This window comes from Anomalospiza imberbis, chromosome 3, assembly GCF_031753505.1.
Source record: "Anomalospiza imberbis isolate Cuckoo-Finch-1a 21T00152 chromosome 3, ASM3175350v1, whole genome shotgun sequence".
In the NCBI taxonomy this organism is placed as follows: domain Eukaryota; kingdom Metazoa; phylum Chordata; class Aves; order Passeriformes; family Viduidae; genus Anomalospiza; species Anomalospiza imberbis.
This window is the reverse complement of record NC_089683.1, coordinates 49,330,184-49,348,561: the sequence shown is the minus strand read 5'-3', so window position 1 is coordinate 49,348,561 and position 18,378 is coordinate 49,330,184. Positions and strand designations below refer to the sequence as shown.

The following is an 18,378-nucleotide window of genomic DNA, read 5'->3' as shown; positions in this document are numbered from 1 at the left end:
GAGTTTTGCTCTTGCTTGTGTGGAGAAGGATCTGCTTGTTCCTGTGCACCAGTGTCAGTACCCAGGGGTACTGCTCAGTCAAGAAGAGGAGGGTGGGAATTTATGGGGGGAAAAGGACTGGGACTCGAGATACCTACCAAAAGGTTAGTGAGCAGTGCATCCAAGTAAGAGTCCAGCAACACACTTTCTCAGGCTGGTGATTGAAATGGTCAAATCCAGTTTCAGTTAATTCCTGTCTCCATAATGGGCACAGTTGCTTCTCAATCTGTAAGGAACTCAAGGCAGATGGGCTCTCTCCTAGATTGCTGGATAAGCAATTTCTTTTTGTGGAACTCCTGGGAGATAAGATGTTCAGGTATTTGGGAATGCCATGGAAACCAGGAGATGTTAGAGGTAGAGACTTTTATGGGAGATGTTTATGCAAACTGAACACCTGACTATTCTGAAGATCTTTACAAAGATTGAAGATGGTGTAATCTGCACTACTGCTTCTGCACCTTTTGTCTTTTTCTCCTAATCTTGATTTTATATCTTCTTACACACTGATCTTCATGCTCAGAGCGATAAGTCACTCCCTCTGTGGTATGCAATCTTCTTTCCTTCTGTTTCCCTCTAGAACCCTTTGCACATCTTTTTCATGCAATCCTCTTCAGACATCCTGCATCAGGCCATTTTACACTCACACTGTTGTACTACCTGCTACTTGTGTACGTTGAAATTTAGTTTTCTTCAAATTTCAGACAGCATATTTGATTAGTAATAATCAGGAGATAACCAATAGATAACACAGTTGAACAAATCACTAAATAGCTTTGCAAATACTTTGCCAACTCACCCTCTTTAAAGCAATAAAAAAAAAAGAAGTGCAAGCTTTACCTACTTCACAGCAAGGTTTTTATTGTTGCTGTGTGGTCACTGTCTCTCCTAATGTTGTGTATGATGAACACACGAATTTAGTTTAATAAGCCCTAATATATTATTTTTCTTTTAGATTTGAATTTTTAGCAAAGTATTTATAAATCCATGTTATCTTTAGCATTCCTTATCTTTTCTATACTGACCTAGCTTTTACATCTCTTCCTGTTAATCTCTACGGCTCAAATTTGCCTAGTCTGAAATCCATCATTGTGCTTTGTTTAATGAGACATTTCTCCAGTCATCATTACTGCAGATCAATAGAAGCAAATCCCTGTCTCCTGACTGGTTTAGCTAAGGATCTCATGCATGACTGTCTTTCCAATTTGATCCAGTTTAACAGTCTGTTTCTCCCCCCCTTTCCAACCCCACTTTTCTAATCTGCAGAGATAGATATAAATCTTGAGCCAGACTCCAGGGGGTTTCTCTTGTATGGCCTTCCCTCTGTTTGTGCACAGCACTCCCTGACCGACTGGCTGCTATTGCCAGACAAACAGATGTCTTAGCAGTTGCACTAACAAATAAAAGGGGAAGGAGGGAGGCCAGGGCAGTGGAGGGAAGATTTTTGCCCTAAGGGTCCTTGTTCACTTACTTTACTAAGAAATTCAAAATCTAATGGGGGCCCATTGCTGGAGGGAAAATGAGAATAATCTATGATCTTTGGAAAAGAGTGAAAATCCATCATCACTTAGTGAGTACTTCCCATCAGAGTATTTTTTCAAGATGACCTCCCCAAAACAAAGAAGGTAGAAACTGATAAGTAAAAGCTGAGATTTTCCTTTTCATTGCTCTGCCCTGTAGGCTGGTTGAGGGATTGACAGTCTCTCCTTTCTCACCGTTCCCCACTTTCCTTCCCATCAAGATAGGACTCATGTACGGTGGTCTATCTTCAAGGAATTTTTAGTGCTGTGTGACTGGACACAAACAGCCCAGTGTAAGCACAAACTGTGGGCTTTGGGTGTCCCCCTGCCTGCCTCCTCAGCCATCCCGTGTTCAGTTTTTGTTGTCCTGCTGATTCCTGCTGTGTGCTGCTGTTTTGTGGAACTGTGCACAGATGTGTTTAAGCGGCAGCACATAGACAATTGTTTCATTTGATGAGATTTTAGATGCCTGATTCAAACGTGGGAGGAGATTAAAATTAGATTGTTGGAGTGGGTATTACGTTGAGTTTTTTGGCCAAACTTTGTGATGGAGGTTGCTGTCACAAGGGCAGGAATGATGGCACAACTCCAGGTCTGGATCAGCTGGGAGCTGACCATTTGAGAGCTTTTGTCCTGTACTATTAAAATAAGTTGAAGTTGCCATCAGTTTATGTTAATGTGTTGGGCTGTAACCTTTTGGCAGCCCAGAATGTGTTTCCCAGCTGATCTTTCTGGCTGTATGTGCAACAGCCTGTGGCTGTGCACTGGGGTGAATGGTAGAGGAGGCTGCTAACCCACCTTGAGCCAATAATTTTAATCTTCTACTGTAAGTGCAGCAAAGCACTAAAGCTCTGTGTCTTCAATCCTTGGTCTGCTTATTTTATACCATTCATGTGTACATATGCACAGTCTTTTGCATGTTCTTGTACAGGAAAGATTTGTTTTTATGGATCATGATAATTTCAGGTATAAAGAAGGTGTTAGTTACTCACTTTACTGGCAGTAATAATGTACATGTTTCTCCTCAAGGTACGATAATCCTTACTCATTGCTATCAGGGCTGACCATTTGTCTGTACATAGTTCTATTTTTCTTACAAGAGACTCAAAAGAACTTGAAAGGTGAATCCATAGTTTGTAAAGAGCTCTGATATGTACTTCTGTCCAGGTAGGGAATTGTGATCAAGTTTTCTTTTGTCTATTTTTCTCTTAATTCTCAGTCTTCTCCCTTGCAGATGTGCTGGTCTGCAAACACATCTTCCTTGTGCTGCTCTTTGAGATAAAAGAAATTATATTCTGTAAGGAGATCTATAATATAAAGGACTAGGTTTATTAATGATATCTCACAAAGTTTGGATCCCTAGTTCCATGTTAGGATGCAGTGTAATAGAAGTGATGTACTTAAAAATTACATGTAATGCTTTGTTGTTTACAGATATTGCAAACGGTCCTTTTAAAGTTTGGCTTCTAAAGCCCATAAGTGCTCTCTTCTTGTAGAATTCCTGAAATTCAGGTTAAAAACCTAAAGACTCGTGTGGTTGTTACTGTTTGTTCTCCCAATGTGTTCAAAGGAAGGTAAACAAGAAAGGAGCTATTTCAGTGCTTTTTTTTCTTTGAAAGTCGTGGTTTATGGAATGTTACAGTGACACCTGGTGGAAAACAGTGTTGGAAGTTTAAGAAAAATTTCTGCGCCATTTGGGTAGTTCGTTTGAATAGTGTCTTTAATATTACTATTTTATTAACTAACTGCCATGGTTAGAGCCAATTTGTGCAAGGCATGTGTGTACTACCCATATATGAGTGTACAAATACTCACTGACAGGAATTATCCTCATCAGTAACAGCCAAGCTTTCCAGTTACAAAGGGTTCGTTATGTGCATTTGATAGTAACCAAATTTCCTTGTCCGAAAAGCCAAATACGGTTCTGTTATTGTTACGGTGCTGTGGACTTTTTCTTCAGACTAAGATGCACCTTGATTATATTCCTCATCAGGAGTTAACCTGGTTCTTAACCTGGTGGAGTCACTGTCCCTGGAAGCATTCAGGAAACCAGTGGACATGGCATTTAGTGCTATGGTTTACTTGGCATGGTGGTGTGCAGTCAAAGACTGGACTCAGTGAGTCCAGCTTTTCCAACTATATTGATTCTATGATTCTGTCTTTCTTTTCTCCCAGTTCTTCTCCCTATACATCCTGAAAAAACATGCTAGACATCCTAACAATCAGTTTTTTAAAAAAAACCCAAAACATTAAAAAAAAAATTGACTACTTAAATGCCATTAAATTTTTTTTTTTAAAGTTTGAATTTAGGCATATTTTTTTACCTGCACTGCATCTAAGTTAGTAATTTAAATCCATGCCAGTCAGTATTCTTAATCCTGAGTGACCACATAGATCAATTGTTGAACTCTCTGTCTGATTATAATCCACATCAGCACTAGCACAAATAATATCTGGGAACAGTTTGGGATATAGTAAATCTCATACCTATGGCCATTGCCCATAGGTATTTCAGCTGTGTCTATCTTCTCTTGGATTATGAGAGATTTTTAAAGTGTGGATGTGGGTTGTCCCATGCCACTTGCTAGGGTACTGATGTGGGTACATTGAATTTACTAGTATAGACCTAAAAGTCCTGGAGACCAAATCCTGAAGGTCCTAAATCTCCTAACTATCCAAAGCCAAAGTTCTTTGCTTCAGGAAGAAATTGCAGCGTCCATCTGTCTGTCATCAGCTTCCTGTTCAGTGTTGCTGGTCACGTAAGCTCTGATGAAACTTCTTCAGCCAAGATGAGCTGGATTAGCAGAGACCTTTATTTAAGCAGTCAGACTAAACTGGCTTATTTTGGCTGGATCTAAGGAGCTCCTTCTTGAGCAGCTTTTCTCATGGGCTGGAGTGGGGGCAGCATCCTTCTGGAGTGGAGAAGTGACAAGCAAATTGGGTGGTAATTCCCCCACACCTGTGTAGCTGAAAGCCCTTAGCTGAAAGCAAATCTCACCCTAGATGAGCCTTACTCTCATCTGGAAGCTCCCTAGAGTAGTGGTGAGGAGACTGAGATAATGCACAAGGAAACCCCTCAATGCTTCTCAGGGGAACTGGAAGAAAAGGGAGGAACCTGGTCCTAAAACCCTTTCCTTCCTTGCACCACATTGAGCCACATTCTTCCCAATTTTCACTGTCTGTCTCCAGCCTGGCTTTCCTCCTCTCCCTTTCCTCCTGCCTTAGTGCATTTACTCCTTTCAATGCATGGACAGAACAGCACAAGGGATTCTACTAGAGCCTGAGCCAGAAAAAAACAGTGTCAGGTTAATGTCAAACAATTAACTTCTGCTGTTGCTGGGTTAGTGTTAACCAGTTTCTCAGACTGTTTTATTGCATGACTGTAGAAATGTTTCCATGGCAAGTGAATGGGGCTTGGAAAGGTATGGTGGAGAAGCAGGTACCCTTTCTAAGCAGCAATGACAGGATGTGCCAGCCTCAACTGGTCATCAAAATTCTATATTATTTATAAAGTAGCACCTTTGATTTGTAATGAGTAACACAAATGCACAAAATGACATAGCATTTGTATATATATATGTGTGTGTGTGTGTAAGCTGAATCGATCTTCTACTGGGGAATTACTCTGTGGATATCTCTACTGGTACACCACAGATGTACCACAGACCACAGCCTGGATGTGTCAAAGTCAAGCTTAAGGCTTGACTTTCCACGGACCTCTTTAACGTGAGTCTTCAACTTTATGTAAGACTTTTGACCACTCTTTAAATCAGACACACGATTTATCTATCAGCTTCATTTTTCTTCCATGATATGGATGCAAATTTACTTGTACAATTGTGCCTCCTCATCTAGTGAATCCCTAGCAAATTGGCTCTAGTTAGTTTGTGTCTAGATTGCATCTGAAGGCAGACACGGGTCTGTTCTGCATGGTATTTTAATGCGGAAATAGAACATTTGGAAACAGTCATTCAAATAAAGAATTAATTAAAATTATTGCCATGTCTGATATGACCAATGGTATTCTAACAAAGTTTTTCATCATCACCAACAAATTTTCTTAGTTGCATCCACGTGCAAATATTTAGAAATGGCTTAATCTAGTCAAAATTAACATTAGGCTGTTTTTTTCCCACTGTTTCCTTGTTTCCGTGTGGCTTGGAGCACCTGATTAAAAGCATTGCACTTAGTTTCCTTTTTACGTTTATGATATTTGTGTAAGTTGATACACTGACTTTCATTTGTCAACTCTTTTGTTTCAGTGGCTTAATAAGAGACTATGAAATAGAGGTTGTGTAACTTCAAGACAAGTGCTCCAGGAAGCTGAGAAGTTGTTGAAGGAGCAGAGTGTAAACAAGGATTCAGAAAATATTTTAATGATCTGACATGCAGAAATTTCACAGTTGTATCTCCATCACCTAAACTAAAAGTTTGTATGGCTGAGTCAAGGGAAGAGGCAGACTACCAGATTAAATTTTTTAAGTTATGAAGAACGATTGCTTGTGGGTTTTCCCGCTAAAAAGGCTTGTTGCTTTTTGCTGCCTATGGATTTCTGCAGTGTACTGTGTTTTCTCAAGGAACTGTCAAAACTTATGTACAAGTAACCTGGTAAGTTTTCAAAACTTGTACCTAATCTTTTGAAATGCAGATTGTTGTTAGCACTATAATAACTTCATATTGCATATCAATGTTTTCAAAATTTCTCTAAAGAATGTGTTTTATTAAGAGCAGAGTTTGAGAATTAATGTTTAACATTTGAATTTGTGGAATCTGGTAAGGAACAAATCCCACTACTCTGACTGCATGCAATTACTATAAATGCTAAAAACCCTGGAGGGTGGGGAAGATAAACTTATATTCTTTCAGTTTATTCACTTTACTCATTCATTTCAGTCTAGTCCAGGGCTTTTGTTATATAATCGAGGAAAGCTGTAAAGTCACAAGAAATTTTCCTTCTGTGACACACACAGCTATCCTGTACCTACTTGCAGCCTAATATTTAAGTTACCTGGTTTAAATTGTGGGTAATTCTGTAAGTATTAAAATTAGCTGTCAGATCCTTAGTTTTATACTTTCTTAATATTCCTTGGAATAGTGTGAAACACATTCTATGAATTCAAGACAGAGATAAGCAAAATCTCTGAAATCTAAACAATTATTCTGCCTTCAGGGTTGCCTCCTTGCTTCTATTTGCCAGAAACATGTGTATGTGTTTTAGAGCACTGTGTATCTTTGCTTTGTAAAAAAGACATTTTGTGCCTTGGTGCTAATTGTGGAAACCTGCTGCAGAGAACTATCACCTACTCTATTTTATTTCATACAATTCCCTGACAGTTCTTTTAAAACTATTTGGAGCTCTTGAACCAGTCAAAGAGTTAATTGCTTTCCCTGATGGAAGCCTATCATGCAATGATAACTTTAATGGGGATCCTTTGATTTGAGTTAAAATTAATTCAGAATAAGAAATAAGCTGCTCTTCCTTTCAGCTTTGAAAGACAGGAAAATCACATTTATGTTCAGTGAATGTATTGATTCCGGTGTGAAAAATATGATCTCTGAGTCTGAGAGTTGTAAATTTTATTTTTCTCCTTTGGTCTACTTGTTGTGTTCGATTTTTTTTTTTTTTTTTGGTGACAGCTTTGATTCTCATTATTGTCATGGTGTACCAAGTGGCTGAAAATTTCTTCCTGAGAATTGTTTTATTAAGACTGCTCTTACCTGGTTTCAAGTCAAAAATTTATGATCTGCTCTTCAGCTTCTCTAAGGTTGTCTCAAATCATTTGCACTTTAGTGACAGTGATAGGTTTTTTACACTTTGAATGATGGGAAAAAGCAGGCACATTTGCTGGAGAGCACTTTTGGCAGGAGAGGAAGGGTGGTGGCGATCACCATATGGCTGCGTAAAACTCCTTCAAAAGGTGGCCAGACAAAGGTGTTTAGCTTGAAGGAAGGTCTTTCCGCTCCCAGGAGGTCAAAGCCACTTGGCTTTGTCATTTAAGCCCAGCATATTTGTGGAGCATTTGTTATTGACTCAGTGAACCAGAATGGGAAAGTAAGAGCCAAATTCCTACCTCAGATTGACTAACACTAACTGATTCTGCCAATGTCTTTGTTTGAAGGTATCTTGGAAATCAAGTGAGAAGCTACTTATCAACAATAAATTTCTCCAGATGAGGAAACATCAGCCAAAGAAAATTTGGTTTACAAGAAGCCAATGACTTAGTGTGTTTTAATCAAATAATTTTGGGGAAATATTTTAAGTCTTTTAAAAAATGATATGTTTTCCTACAGGAAGAAGAACTTGGAATTACTAACCTTTGCAATGTTAGTGACATCACTGGAGCAGTGAGTAATGGCTTACTTTGTTAATTACTGATATTTTATGTTCCTGCTATTTGAATACAATGGGTACAATGATCATATTTTAAAAGAATTCATGAAAATGTGCACAGTTGCCTGTCTAGCATGTCAGTAAGTTGAGTGGATAGATTTGGTCCAAATTATTAGAGACATGGCTATATTTTTTATTTAAAGAAAATGTGTAAAGGGTGATGAACTCTGCTGTGAGTTATGTTCACATTTGTGATCTACAAAGTGCACAACCTCTCATTTTTGAGACAATGAGTCAAAACTAGTGCTGCCTCCAACATGAAAATCATTAAGACTGTCTTATTCAGTTTCCTCTGTATAGTTAAGTAGTTTATTTAGTTTTCTCAGTGATTCAGTGTAAGAAAACTTATAATTGTTGAACATTTAGAGTTCTCTAGGACTTCAAATGGTTGTGTCTGTCATGGGGTCTTAACCTGAGCTTTTCATAGGAGCATTCTTGGAGGACTTTAGCTGATTTCCTAGTTCAGATTGCAAATGCAATTCAAGCTGGTGGTGATAAATAACACAGAGAATAAAAGTTTTCAACTCCCCTGAATAGGCTGCTGAATAGAGCTTAAAGACTTACTGGCAAAAAAAAGATAAAAGTATGTAAAGGTATGCATGCAGGATGATAAGAATGGTTGGAACCAGAGGAGAAACAGATAAAGAGGACTACAGTGGGGTTTTTGCAAATTATGTAACAAGAACCAGCAGCCCATGCCCAAAGAAAAAGTTCAAGGAAAAGTCACCTTTAATATTGAAGTAGTCAGTAAATATGTCCACCAGAGACCCCGCTTGATAAACCCTTCAGGACCATAACAGGACTTTCAGTAGGAGGCAGATACATGGAAATTAGTTCTAGGAAAGTGATGTTTATGTATTCGATAAGAAACACAATTTATAGGTATGATTACAGTAGATAAATACTTTGTTGTAAAGTCTCACAAAACACACAGAAATAAGGAGGTGTCCTTCTGTGTGTCCTGTACAGATAAATAATGCCTGCTTTCTAATGGCTCTGATTGTGTTAGAAAGTTTTTTTCCTGCCAATTTCAGTATCAGTGATTATACATATTCACTGAAGAGTGGTGGAGAATTTGCCACAGACTAGTGGCAAGCAGCCACTCAGCACCTGGTATCTAGTGACGCTGGGCCATTTATGATGCTGGGACCATAAAAGTCTTTGTTGTCATGACAATACGTAGCAAGGTTGACTCGCCTGTTTAAGTTACTGAGTATCTTTGCTCAGTGTTATCAAGTTTTGACTATATTTTTCATGAGGCTTTGCAACACTCAGTCTTCTGCTTCTAAAGTTGTCCCAGCTTCTCTTTAAAAAGAAAAACCAGCACAATCACTAAGAAGTAGATGGGACAGCATAAACAAGAGAGGTCCAACATCAAAACTGAATCACACAATATTTAATACTTCTCTGAAAACTCATAGTTTTAAAGCCAATGCCTATTGGCAAGCACATATGGGAGGACTTGTGCTGAACAGCTTTCCTCTGTGCTTTGCTGTCCTGCACAATGCATATCTGCTGCTTCTGCACAGAGAGCAAGTGGTAAAACAAAGCTGGGATGGTGGGAGTGCTTGCCACATCATAGCTGGCTGAGTAAACTCATTCCCAGAACAAGACTGAATTTGTTTTACTTTGCATTTGGTTTTAAATGGAGAAGGGCACTACACAACATAACTCTCTTACTGTAGGATCTGAGTACTTATAATACCCATATGTACCTTTGATGTATCACTAGTCCTGGAGTAATCCTTGCCTTTGGAATTCTGCTTTCAAAGTAATTTTTAAAGCCATCCTCTGTCTTTGCAGTGTACACAGGGATGTCAGTTTTGGAATGCAACTGTGCAAACCGACTGTCCACTGAAATGTGTGAGTATTACCTGAGCTTTGGTTCTATAGCACTTGTTTCCAGCCTGTCAAGTATTGTATCCAATGGCAGACATTCAAACTCCAATCGGAGCAGTGTTTCTATGAAAAGATGTAATGTCTACATTTTTTCTCTCTCCCTTATAAATTCTGTTCTGGAAAACTATTAATTCTTGTTATTCAAGTTGCCTCTAATATCAAAAGTTTTCATTGAGTTTGTCAGAATATATGTATTTTCCAGTTCATTAAGCTCAACACAGATTTTTAGACAGTGAGGATGCACTAGTGCTTTTCAGGATTTTACTCTGCTGGGGCTGTTTCAGAGTTGCATGCAGATGTAAATGAAGCACATGGCCTTCAGTAGATTGATTTCTTGTTTTTACTAAACCAGGTGGCTGAGAACTAGCATTGGTCTGGGAAAACGGCCATGATAGCTTTTAAACTTCTAATCTTTCTGCATCTCTTGAACACCTGAATCTTTTTCAACCTTAGCATCACTCTAATGTTGACTTTCTGTTTTTCAAGTGTGGGCTTTCCTTCTTTCATTATTTGCCAGTGATAAGGTTTTGTAATGTACTTTCACTGTAAAAAATTCTAATAAATTGGTATTATCTATTTGAAATACTCTGTGATTATATTTATGCTAACCCCACATTTTATTAATTTGTTTCTTGGCAGAATGAGACATACACTAGAGCATGTGAGGTAAGTTAAATGCCATCAGAGGAGTACAAAAAAATCACTATTTCAGTGATTGCTATGTCCACATGGTGCTAAGAAATACAATGTAGATACACAAACTTATCAATTCAGGTGTAATTGTTTTGTACTCCCTAAAGCTGAAGAATGAGTTATGTAGCTTTTCAGCATGGTGACCAAGGATAGGTTTGCATTAAAAACTGCTGTGTGACAAAGAACATTGCTGTAAAGAAAGCAGACTAATCTCAGTATTACGAAAATCATGTTCTACACTCTCACAAGAGTGTTGTTTATCCAGTTTTTCATTAATTCCATCAAAGACTATCCAGAGAGAATGCTTGTTATGGCTGGTATGATACCAGCTTGGCAAGAAGTGGAAACAAAGAGTAGGAGCTAGAAGGCAAAACTCGTGCCTGGATAGAGCCTAAATGAAACAAAATGCAATTCAGTAAGGGGCAACATGTGGCCCCTTCAAAAGAGACCTCAAGTGAGGAGTGCTGTGGATGAACTGGTGTTCACAGTGATGAGTATGGGTAAACAAAGTGCTGGTAAAGAGATGGGCGTTTTCAGCATGAACGTAGAGTGTAGGATAGGGTAGGATAGGATGGGGATGAGATGATTGAGAGATTGTGTTTGGCACTGTGGAGACCTCAGGATGAAGTCTGATCCCAGATGGAAGCAACACATTTCAAGGCAGTGGTGGAGAAGCTGGAGAGAGTCACGAGTAGAATACAAACCTGTTGGCAACCTGGAAATTTGATTGAAAAGATTTTTTTTTTAATAGCTTTTAGTCTATCCAATTGTGATGATGACAAAGGTTTAGTAATGCACTAAATGGGGGTTTTGGAGTGTAGGAACAGTCCAAGAAGTAACCAAATTACTTTTGTAGAAACATAAAATGAGTGTGGGGGTTTTGTTGCTTTTGTGTTGGTTTTTTTTTGCCTGTCTGGTCACACAATATGCCACTTAAATGTGCTGACTCTGCAAGGGCTTTTTTGGGATTATCTTTCCACTGGATCAGCTGACTGACTTGACTACCCACATGTCAGGCATGAACTGTGTCACTGCATCCAGAGGATCAAGTCATTGCAGCCTGTAGAGCAAAGGAGTGGGAGTAAGAGTGGGACTTTTCTTTGGCATTAGCTCAGTTCTGTTGTCTGAATATGCCTTGGGACTGAAATCTGGTAGCATTTCTCCTTCCACCTAGGAACAGGGGATTGCCACTGAATTTCATGGGAACAGTCATAAGAAAAGACATAAGGCTGTGGCTTTATATAAGAACATTGCTGATGTATGGAGAAAATATGAGGATTTATTGTTCTCAAGTAGAGCATCTGGCAAATTTCTCTCAAAATTTAAAGTTAGGAGCCTTAGCAATCCTCTTACCTCAAGCAAAAATTGGATTCATGGTTCAGGTTCAGACAAAAATCAAAAGAAAGAATAACACAACAAATAACAAATGTTCAGAAATACCTGTGTTCAATGAGGCAGAAGGCACTATGAATCAGCATGTAATCTGGGGACACTACCCCTTAAAAAAAATTAGTCATAAATTAAAGCTCCAGTGTACACTAGATAACTACTAATACCTGAATTTTCACCTGCTAACAGTGATGATAATTTGATAATTTACATGGAATTATTTTATTTCTTTGAATATGAAAATATTGGAAAAAATGATAAGTGGTTGCACTTGGCGCTGAATGTCTAGATGTGACATAATGTATATAGGAATATACAGCTAAGCAAGTTTTCAAATCTGTCTTGGTTGCAACTGTGTTGTCTGAAACAACTTGTCTTATCAGTTTCCATAGTGTACTGGAAGTGTGTTTCCTCAAATCCTAGGAAGAGCAATTAAAAAACTTCCCTCGCTTGCCATAATGAATTGCTTATAAATGATCTGAAGGTTGATTATCACTTGAAAGGTTGCTGCTGTATGGAGCAAGCTTCAAGATTTTAAAGGCTGAATGAACTTGCAGAAATAAAGCCCAAATAAACTTCCTGCCTAGAAAAGCTCAAATCACCACTTCTCAAAAGGTTTGGATTTCCAGGAGACTCAGTCTTGCATGTAATTTTAAAGCTACTGAGACCCACCTAGAACATGTTTCTACTTCTTCTTAAGTTCTCTACATAAAAAGTAGGTTAAAGATATTTAAACACTATAAAGATATATAAACACTATATTTATCTTCCCCACCCAAACTGAAAACTCAGGAATTTTCTGTTCTTAGGATGTCAATGTGGAGCTCACTGCCCTGGGGTATTTGTTATGTTTGCAGCTTGTAGGCACAACTGTAAAAGAAGGAGTAGCTGCTGAAAAGGAAGTGTGAACTGGACATGGCTGCTCTAAAAAATTGCCAATTTCAGCTATTTTGAAAATTCACTGGAAGTACATTGTAAGAATGTGCCTCATTCATAGGGAATACATGAAGCAGGAAAGGGTGAAATGCAACATGTGGAATATATTAGTAACTAGTCAAAAACCTTGTATTCCTAACTCCATGGTCATCACTGAAGTCTATTTCCAACTGTAATGTAGCCCCATGTCCATGCTTTCCACAAAGGGACAGTGTGTAAGGAGAAAACCTTTAATTCGGGGCCCAGTGAACTGATGAAAAGGCTCTCAAGAAAATCTTTGGAGTGAGTTCATGGTTGTGCTATTTTTTAGATTTAATGTAATTATTTCCACAGGGTTTGTGTATATTCAAAATGTCCACAGAACTTGTATGTATTTAAAATGTGTCTGCATTATTCTGGAAGGAAGTTTGCCTTTACACAAAGCTAACCAGTGAGTTCTGTGCCCTACACAGACAATTTCCTGTAAGTTTGGCTGTAGCTGTGCAGAGGATGCTTATGGAGTTGAAGCACTAAGTAAGTCTGAATAGAGTCCTGTTTCCAATTGACAGTCTGATAAATTCATAGTCTTGTTCTATGATCTGGATTTATTTAAAGAATAGGAATGTCTTGAGTATTTTCATTAATCAGAAAACTACCATTCTTTTCTTTTAATAAATATACTGAGTATTGGAGTAAAACATTTTTCCCTCCCTTTCATGGACATTAGACTTTTTGAACCCAGTCTCAACTGTTTAAGATGATACCTTGGGCCAATACAGTGCTATTGAAATAGTCCCCTGGAAAATATTTTCAGAAGTCTCTCTTGCCTTCTCTATATTTCTACTCAGAAAAATTGTACTGAGTAGCTGTAACTAAAAAAGCACTTATACAAATATGGGGTAGTAGTCACAATTGCTCCCATTGAACCTGGCCCATTTCTATCTGACTTATCAAACTGTCTTTAAAATGCCATATGAGTTACTCAGCAACATTTTCAATATATTCTTTTATGTGTTTTTATGGGCTTCGCAGCTTTTAGGTGTGTGAGGCAAAAGTTTTTTACCTTTGAGATGCAGGGATTGCCATGAAAGATTTTTTCTTACTGTTATATTGTATTTTTCCCTCAGGCTATCTGAACAAACCTAGTGCACCATTTGCATGTGTCATTGGAAACCACAGTGTCACATTAGGGTGGAAGGGAGCTAACATCTCTGGGGTGAAATATGTTATCCAGTGGAAGTTCAACAAGCTCCCTGGTGACTGGAGGTACACAGAGGTAAGGGAGGAAACCTCCTTTTTCCTTTTTTTTTTTCTTTTTTTTTTTTTTAATTAAGAAAGATATTGGATAATATGTTAGGCACTCAAAAAAGATTTTCAAAATCATAAGTGGCATGGGAAAGCTGAGAAGCTGGGGATTATTCCCCATTTCCTCCAGTATAGGAACTAGGGACCTTGATGGAAACTAGCAGGTAGCACGTTCAAAACTAACAAGATGTATTTCCTCACTGAATGGGTATTTAAAATGTTCAGCTATTTCCTGGCACGTGTGGATGTTAAATTGCTAAATTTAAACTCCTGAATATTAAAATTGCTAAAATTACTAAATAGGGTTTAAAAAGTTACTGGAAAAATTAGCAGAGGAAAAAATTGAGTTTTATAAATGCAAATATTCCCATTGTTTCATGTTGAGTCATGCTTGTGAAATGCCAGTGAGAATATTCAGGAGAAGTATGGCTCTAGGGTTTCTTCTCTTTTTTTTTTTTTAAATACCTTCCCCTAGAGAATTTTTTTTTGGTTCTTGTCAAAGCACAATACTTGGCGAGAAAGACCTTTGTTCTAACTCAGTAGAGTTATTCTCATAATTTGTTCTTTTGCGTCAGCTGTACACTTGTTATCTTGCCATCATCTCTATTGGACCAATTTACAGGGCATGACAAGTTGGTGCCACAAATCAAAGGTAAAGATAATTTGCTAAGCAGGAAGTTATTCTGAATGAATCATTGATGAAATAATAGGGAGCAATTACTTCAGACAATAAATATTTCAGTGTAACTAGGATCTTTTGTATCTGAAACCTGTGGTATATGTTTCAAATACATTGCTTGCAATATGCTACTATTTCAGCTTTTTTTTGTACTTTTTTTCTTAAAATTTACTATTACATTGCATCAATCCTTTGATCCACCTGCTCATTATTGAGATTTGGTGCCATGTTCTGAGGAAAGAGAAGAGAAAATGTTCTGAAGAGATGGAAAATCAATGTCTATGCTGAAAATAATTTTCAGAATTTGCTCTTAATTAAACTTAGGATGCTGCCCTTTTTTGTTCTGAAATATGTATATTGTTGTATGAGACCTCTTTTGCCGTCATAACATCCTACATGGTAGCTGCAGCTGGAGGAAGGAAAAGCCCAGTTTTGTTTGTGCATTTATCTAGGTAGTATCTGAAACTTCATTTACTGTCAAAGACCTTCAGGCCTTCACAGAATACATGTTTCAAGTAGTCTGGATCATTACGTCTCAGCTGCAGCTTCATTCTCCACCTAGCCCCAGCTACCGGACACGTGCTTTTGGAGGTAATGAATTGCACTATTAATTCCATCTTTCAGGACCTTAACAGAATCATTTGAGTTTCAATGTTGTTTCTTTGGCAGAAAACTTTGGTGCCTAATCTTTAGAACCACGTGTATGTCATCTCTTGGGGAGCTGCAGAAGACCAAACTAAAAAAACTATAGGTTCTTTTTGTTTGACCTAGAGGATTTAGGGATTCTCCCTGCTCTTGGTTTCAAAAGCAAGCACAGAAAAGTACATGGACAAAATCGTGAGGGCACATGGGATACTCTTGTACATAATTATGCATGTATTTTATTGAAACACAGTCCTGTTTTCCTGAGCATTAAAAAAAAAAGCTGAAATGCTGCTGGAATGTTAACTGTCCCTAATAATATTTATTGGTGTATAAATGAATTAACTGGTGTGAAACCTAAAAATATATTTAAAAATCAAAATCAATTAATGTCTTAATCAAGTACCAGAGTCAGACATTTCTGTCTTGCAGTTCCTGCAACAGCTCCTGTCATTAAAAACATTCAGAGTTCAAGTCCAAACACTGTTGAAGTTAGTTGGTCTCCACCGCTTTTTCCGAACGGATTGATTATTGGATATAACTTGCTCCTGACCAGTGAGAATCATGAATTGCTGAGAGCCTCAAGAGGGCACAGCTTTCAGTTCTACTCCACCTTCCCAAACACCACTTACAGGTACAAAAAGAAAAGATACCAGGTATCTGAAGTGTGGCAAGGTATGAGGTCACACTTCTTACCCAGATAGCACCTAACATGCCTTAATACCACTTCTGCACAATTTTACTATTTACTTACATCCTTGCCAAAAGCAAGGGCACCTTCCTGGAGGTAACAGTTATCCCAGGTAATTTGGCTGCTTTTGCAGAAGTCAGATGGTGAGGAAGGAAAAACAACTGGATCTAGGGCTGGGAGGCTGCATGTTCTTAGCTGCTGTGTTAAATTTTTTTAGGATTGTGTGGCAGGTCTTTAGTATAGCAGGAGAAATATAGAGTGGTCTTCTCTAGTCCTGTAAGCATTTGGAAAAATGTCTTCATTTTTATTAAATGCAGAGATCTGCATTCTGCTTGCACTGGTAAAAACAGAACTTCCTTTGAAATGAAGCTGAGTTGCTATGTTAAGTCTGAAAACTTATTTTGAATGGAAATTTAGAAGATTCTGTTGTTGTTTGGCCTTTGGGCTGTTCAAACTTCGGTTTTGTTTTTATTCTATATTTTCCCTGACATAATATTTAAGCGGGCATTTTCTGCAAGTCAAGCACTTCTGCACCAGCTTCCCTACTGGATAAAATGTTTCTCAGGCAATCTTTCAAAAGAAACCGGCAAACCAAAACCTGTCTCTTTGGTGTATCATAGGTTCAGCATTGTGGCAGTTAATGAGGTTGGTGCTGGACCCCCTGCCGAAGCCATCATCACAACCCCGGCATCCAAAGGTACAAGAGTGGCAGAGTCCTTACCACTGTCTGTTCTTGGGGACAAACTCGTGTTCCCTGGCCTGCCACATTCCTGGCAGAAGTACTGTTTAGACTGTGAATATGTCAAGGAGTTGTACACTGGGGAGTCAATAGCACATCAGAGAGGGTCCTGTTCTTCAGCTGTGGACAGGATAAGGCAGCACAGCATAGGAACAGTCACTTAACGTGAAACTCTTTTGTCAAAAATTCTCAATTATCTCATGCCAAATATGTGAAATCATACCAACTTTATTTTTGCTCTTTCATGGAGGTATTTGTTTTACTATATCAACTAATTAATATTGAAGGAAATGATGCACTATAGCTATTACTCAAAGAATTGCAGAATTATTAATTAATTGTCAGAGAAAGATATATGTTGAGATAGAACACAAGTAAGAGTGAAATCAACGTTATCAAAACATTCTTTTAGGAAAGAAAATAAAAGACTTCCCTTCTCATGAAAAGATTCATTTGTCAAACACCTGGAAATGCTTCAGCCTTATGAAAACACTTCAAGACTATCTCTGAATTGCCATTGGTTAGAGGAACTGATCTTGCTTCTCTAATGCTTTTTAAAATACTGGGGCTTTTTTGTCTGTGTGTGTTAGCTCAGACACACTGATGTTTCCTTACTTACGACTCCACAGAGGTTTGCTCTAGGGTTGGCTGACCCTGAGTTATAAATATTTGTGTCATTTTTGAAAAGTCTGGACTGTGTTCACTATGTCAATCAAATTGCCAAGCAATTAATTTGAGGTAGAAAACAAACAAACAAATAAACAAACAAACCCTATCACCCCCAAGCCCCCACCTTATGGGGGTGGGAAATCAGCCCCTTACTAGTCACCACATAAAATTTCAGTTGTTTCCCCCTGAATTGTACAGGCACACGCTTTCTCTCTGTGCAAACATGAACAGGAACAGCCCATTCTCATGTATCATGTCCAGAAATGGTGTTACTGCATCAGGCACTGAGCTGTGTAGATCTGAGCCCTGAGAAGCGCTGGGGAAAGAATCTGATTGCTGCTGTAGATTGCAAGAAACATTACTTGAAAAGAGATAAAGAGGTAATATTGTCCTCTTGTACTTTGCTCTGAAGGCATCATTATTGAAATTACTCACAGTGCATCATGTGAGAAATACACACAGCTCAATCTATGCAGATTATCTGGAAATAAATTAAGACAGTATTTGATCACAGTTTTGTGATATCCATATGAGGAAATGATAACTGATTGCAGACAGCTGCTTAAACTGGAGAGAAGAAAAAAAAGGGAAGGATTGTTCGCTGATGGAAGTTAGCCAAAATCATACTTGAAATAATACACCATCTTTAAAAATGAAGGTAACAACAAGTTTAGCAGGGTGTTTGCTAGATTTCCAAGGATCTGAGATTCAGAAGTGAGGCAAGCTATCTTTCCCAGGGCTAGGTACAGCCCAGGCAGAAGGTACGGATTTACTGCAGAGGTTTTGATGTAAATTACTTGGGCCTTTATA

General features: G+C 38.2%; 1 protein-coding gene across 3 annotated transcripts in view; it reads left to right on the top strand.

Annotated features, from left to right (window-relative positions):
* Nucleotides 1-5,835: 5,835 nt before the first annotated feature.
* Nucleotides 5,836-18,378, top strand: part of ROS1 (ROS proto-oncogene 1, receptor tyrosine kinase) — a 68,520-nt gene continuing 55,977 nt past the window's right edge. Inside the window, exons 1-9 of one of the 3 annotated variants that reach the window (XM_068184322.1) lie at nucleotides 5,836-6,164; nucleotides 7,848-7,901; nucleotides 9,751-9,810; nucleotides 10,486-10,512; nucleotides 13,317-13,377; nucleotides 13,971-14,119; nucleotides 15,280-15,418; nucleotides 15,902-16,103; nucleotides 16,781-16,857. In XM_068184322.1, coding sequence (XP_068040423.1) covers nucleotides 6,042-6,164; nucleotides 7,848-7,901; nucleotides 9,751-9,810; nucleotides 10,486-10,512; nucleotides 13,317-13,377; nucleotides 13,971-14,119; nucleotides 15,280-15,418; nucleotides 15,902-16,103; nucleotides 16,781-16,857 — 892 coding nt within the window. In that variant the 5' untranslated portion in view covers nucleotides 5,836-6,041. The remainder of the gene's footprint in view (nucleotides 6,165-7,847; nucleotides 7,902-9,750; nucleotides 9,811-10,485; nucleotides 10,513-13,316; nucleotides 13,378-13,970; nucleotides 14,120-15,279; nucleotides 15,419-15,901; nucleotides 16,104-16,780; nucleotides 16,858-18,378) is intronic. The other 2 variants (XM_068184321.1, XM_068184320.1) reach the window with 2 other exon arrangements.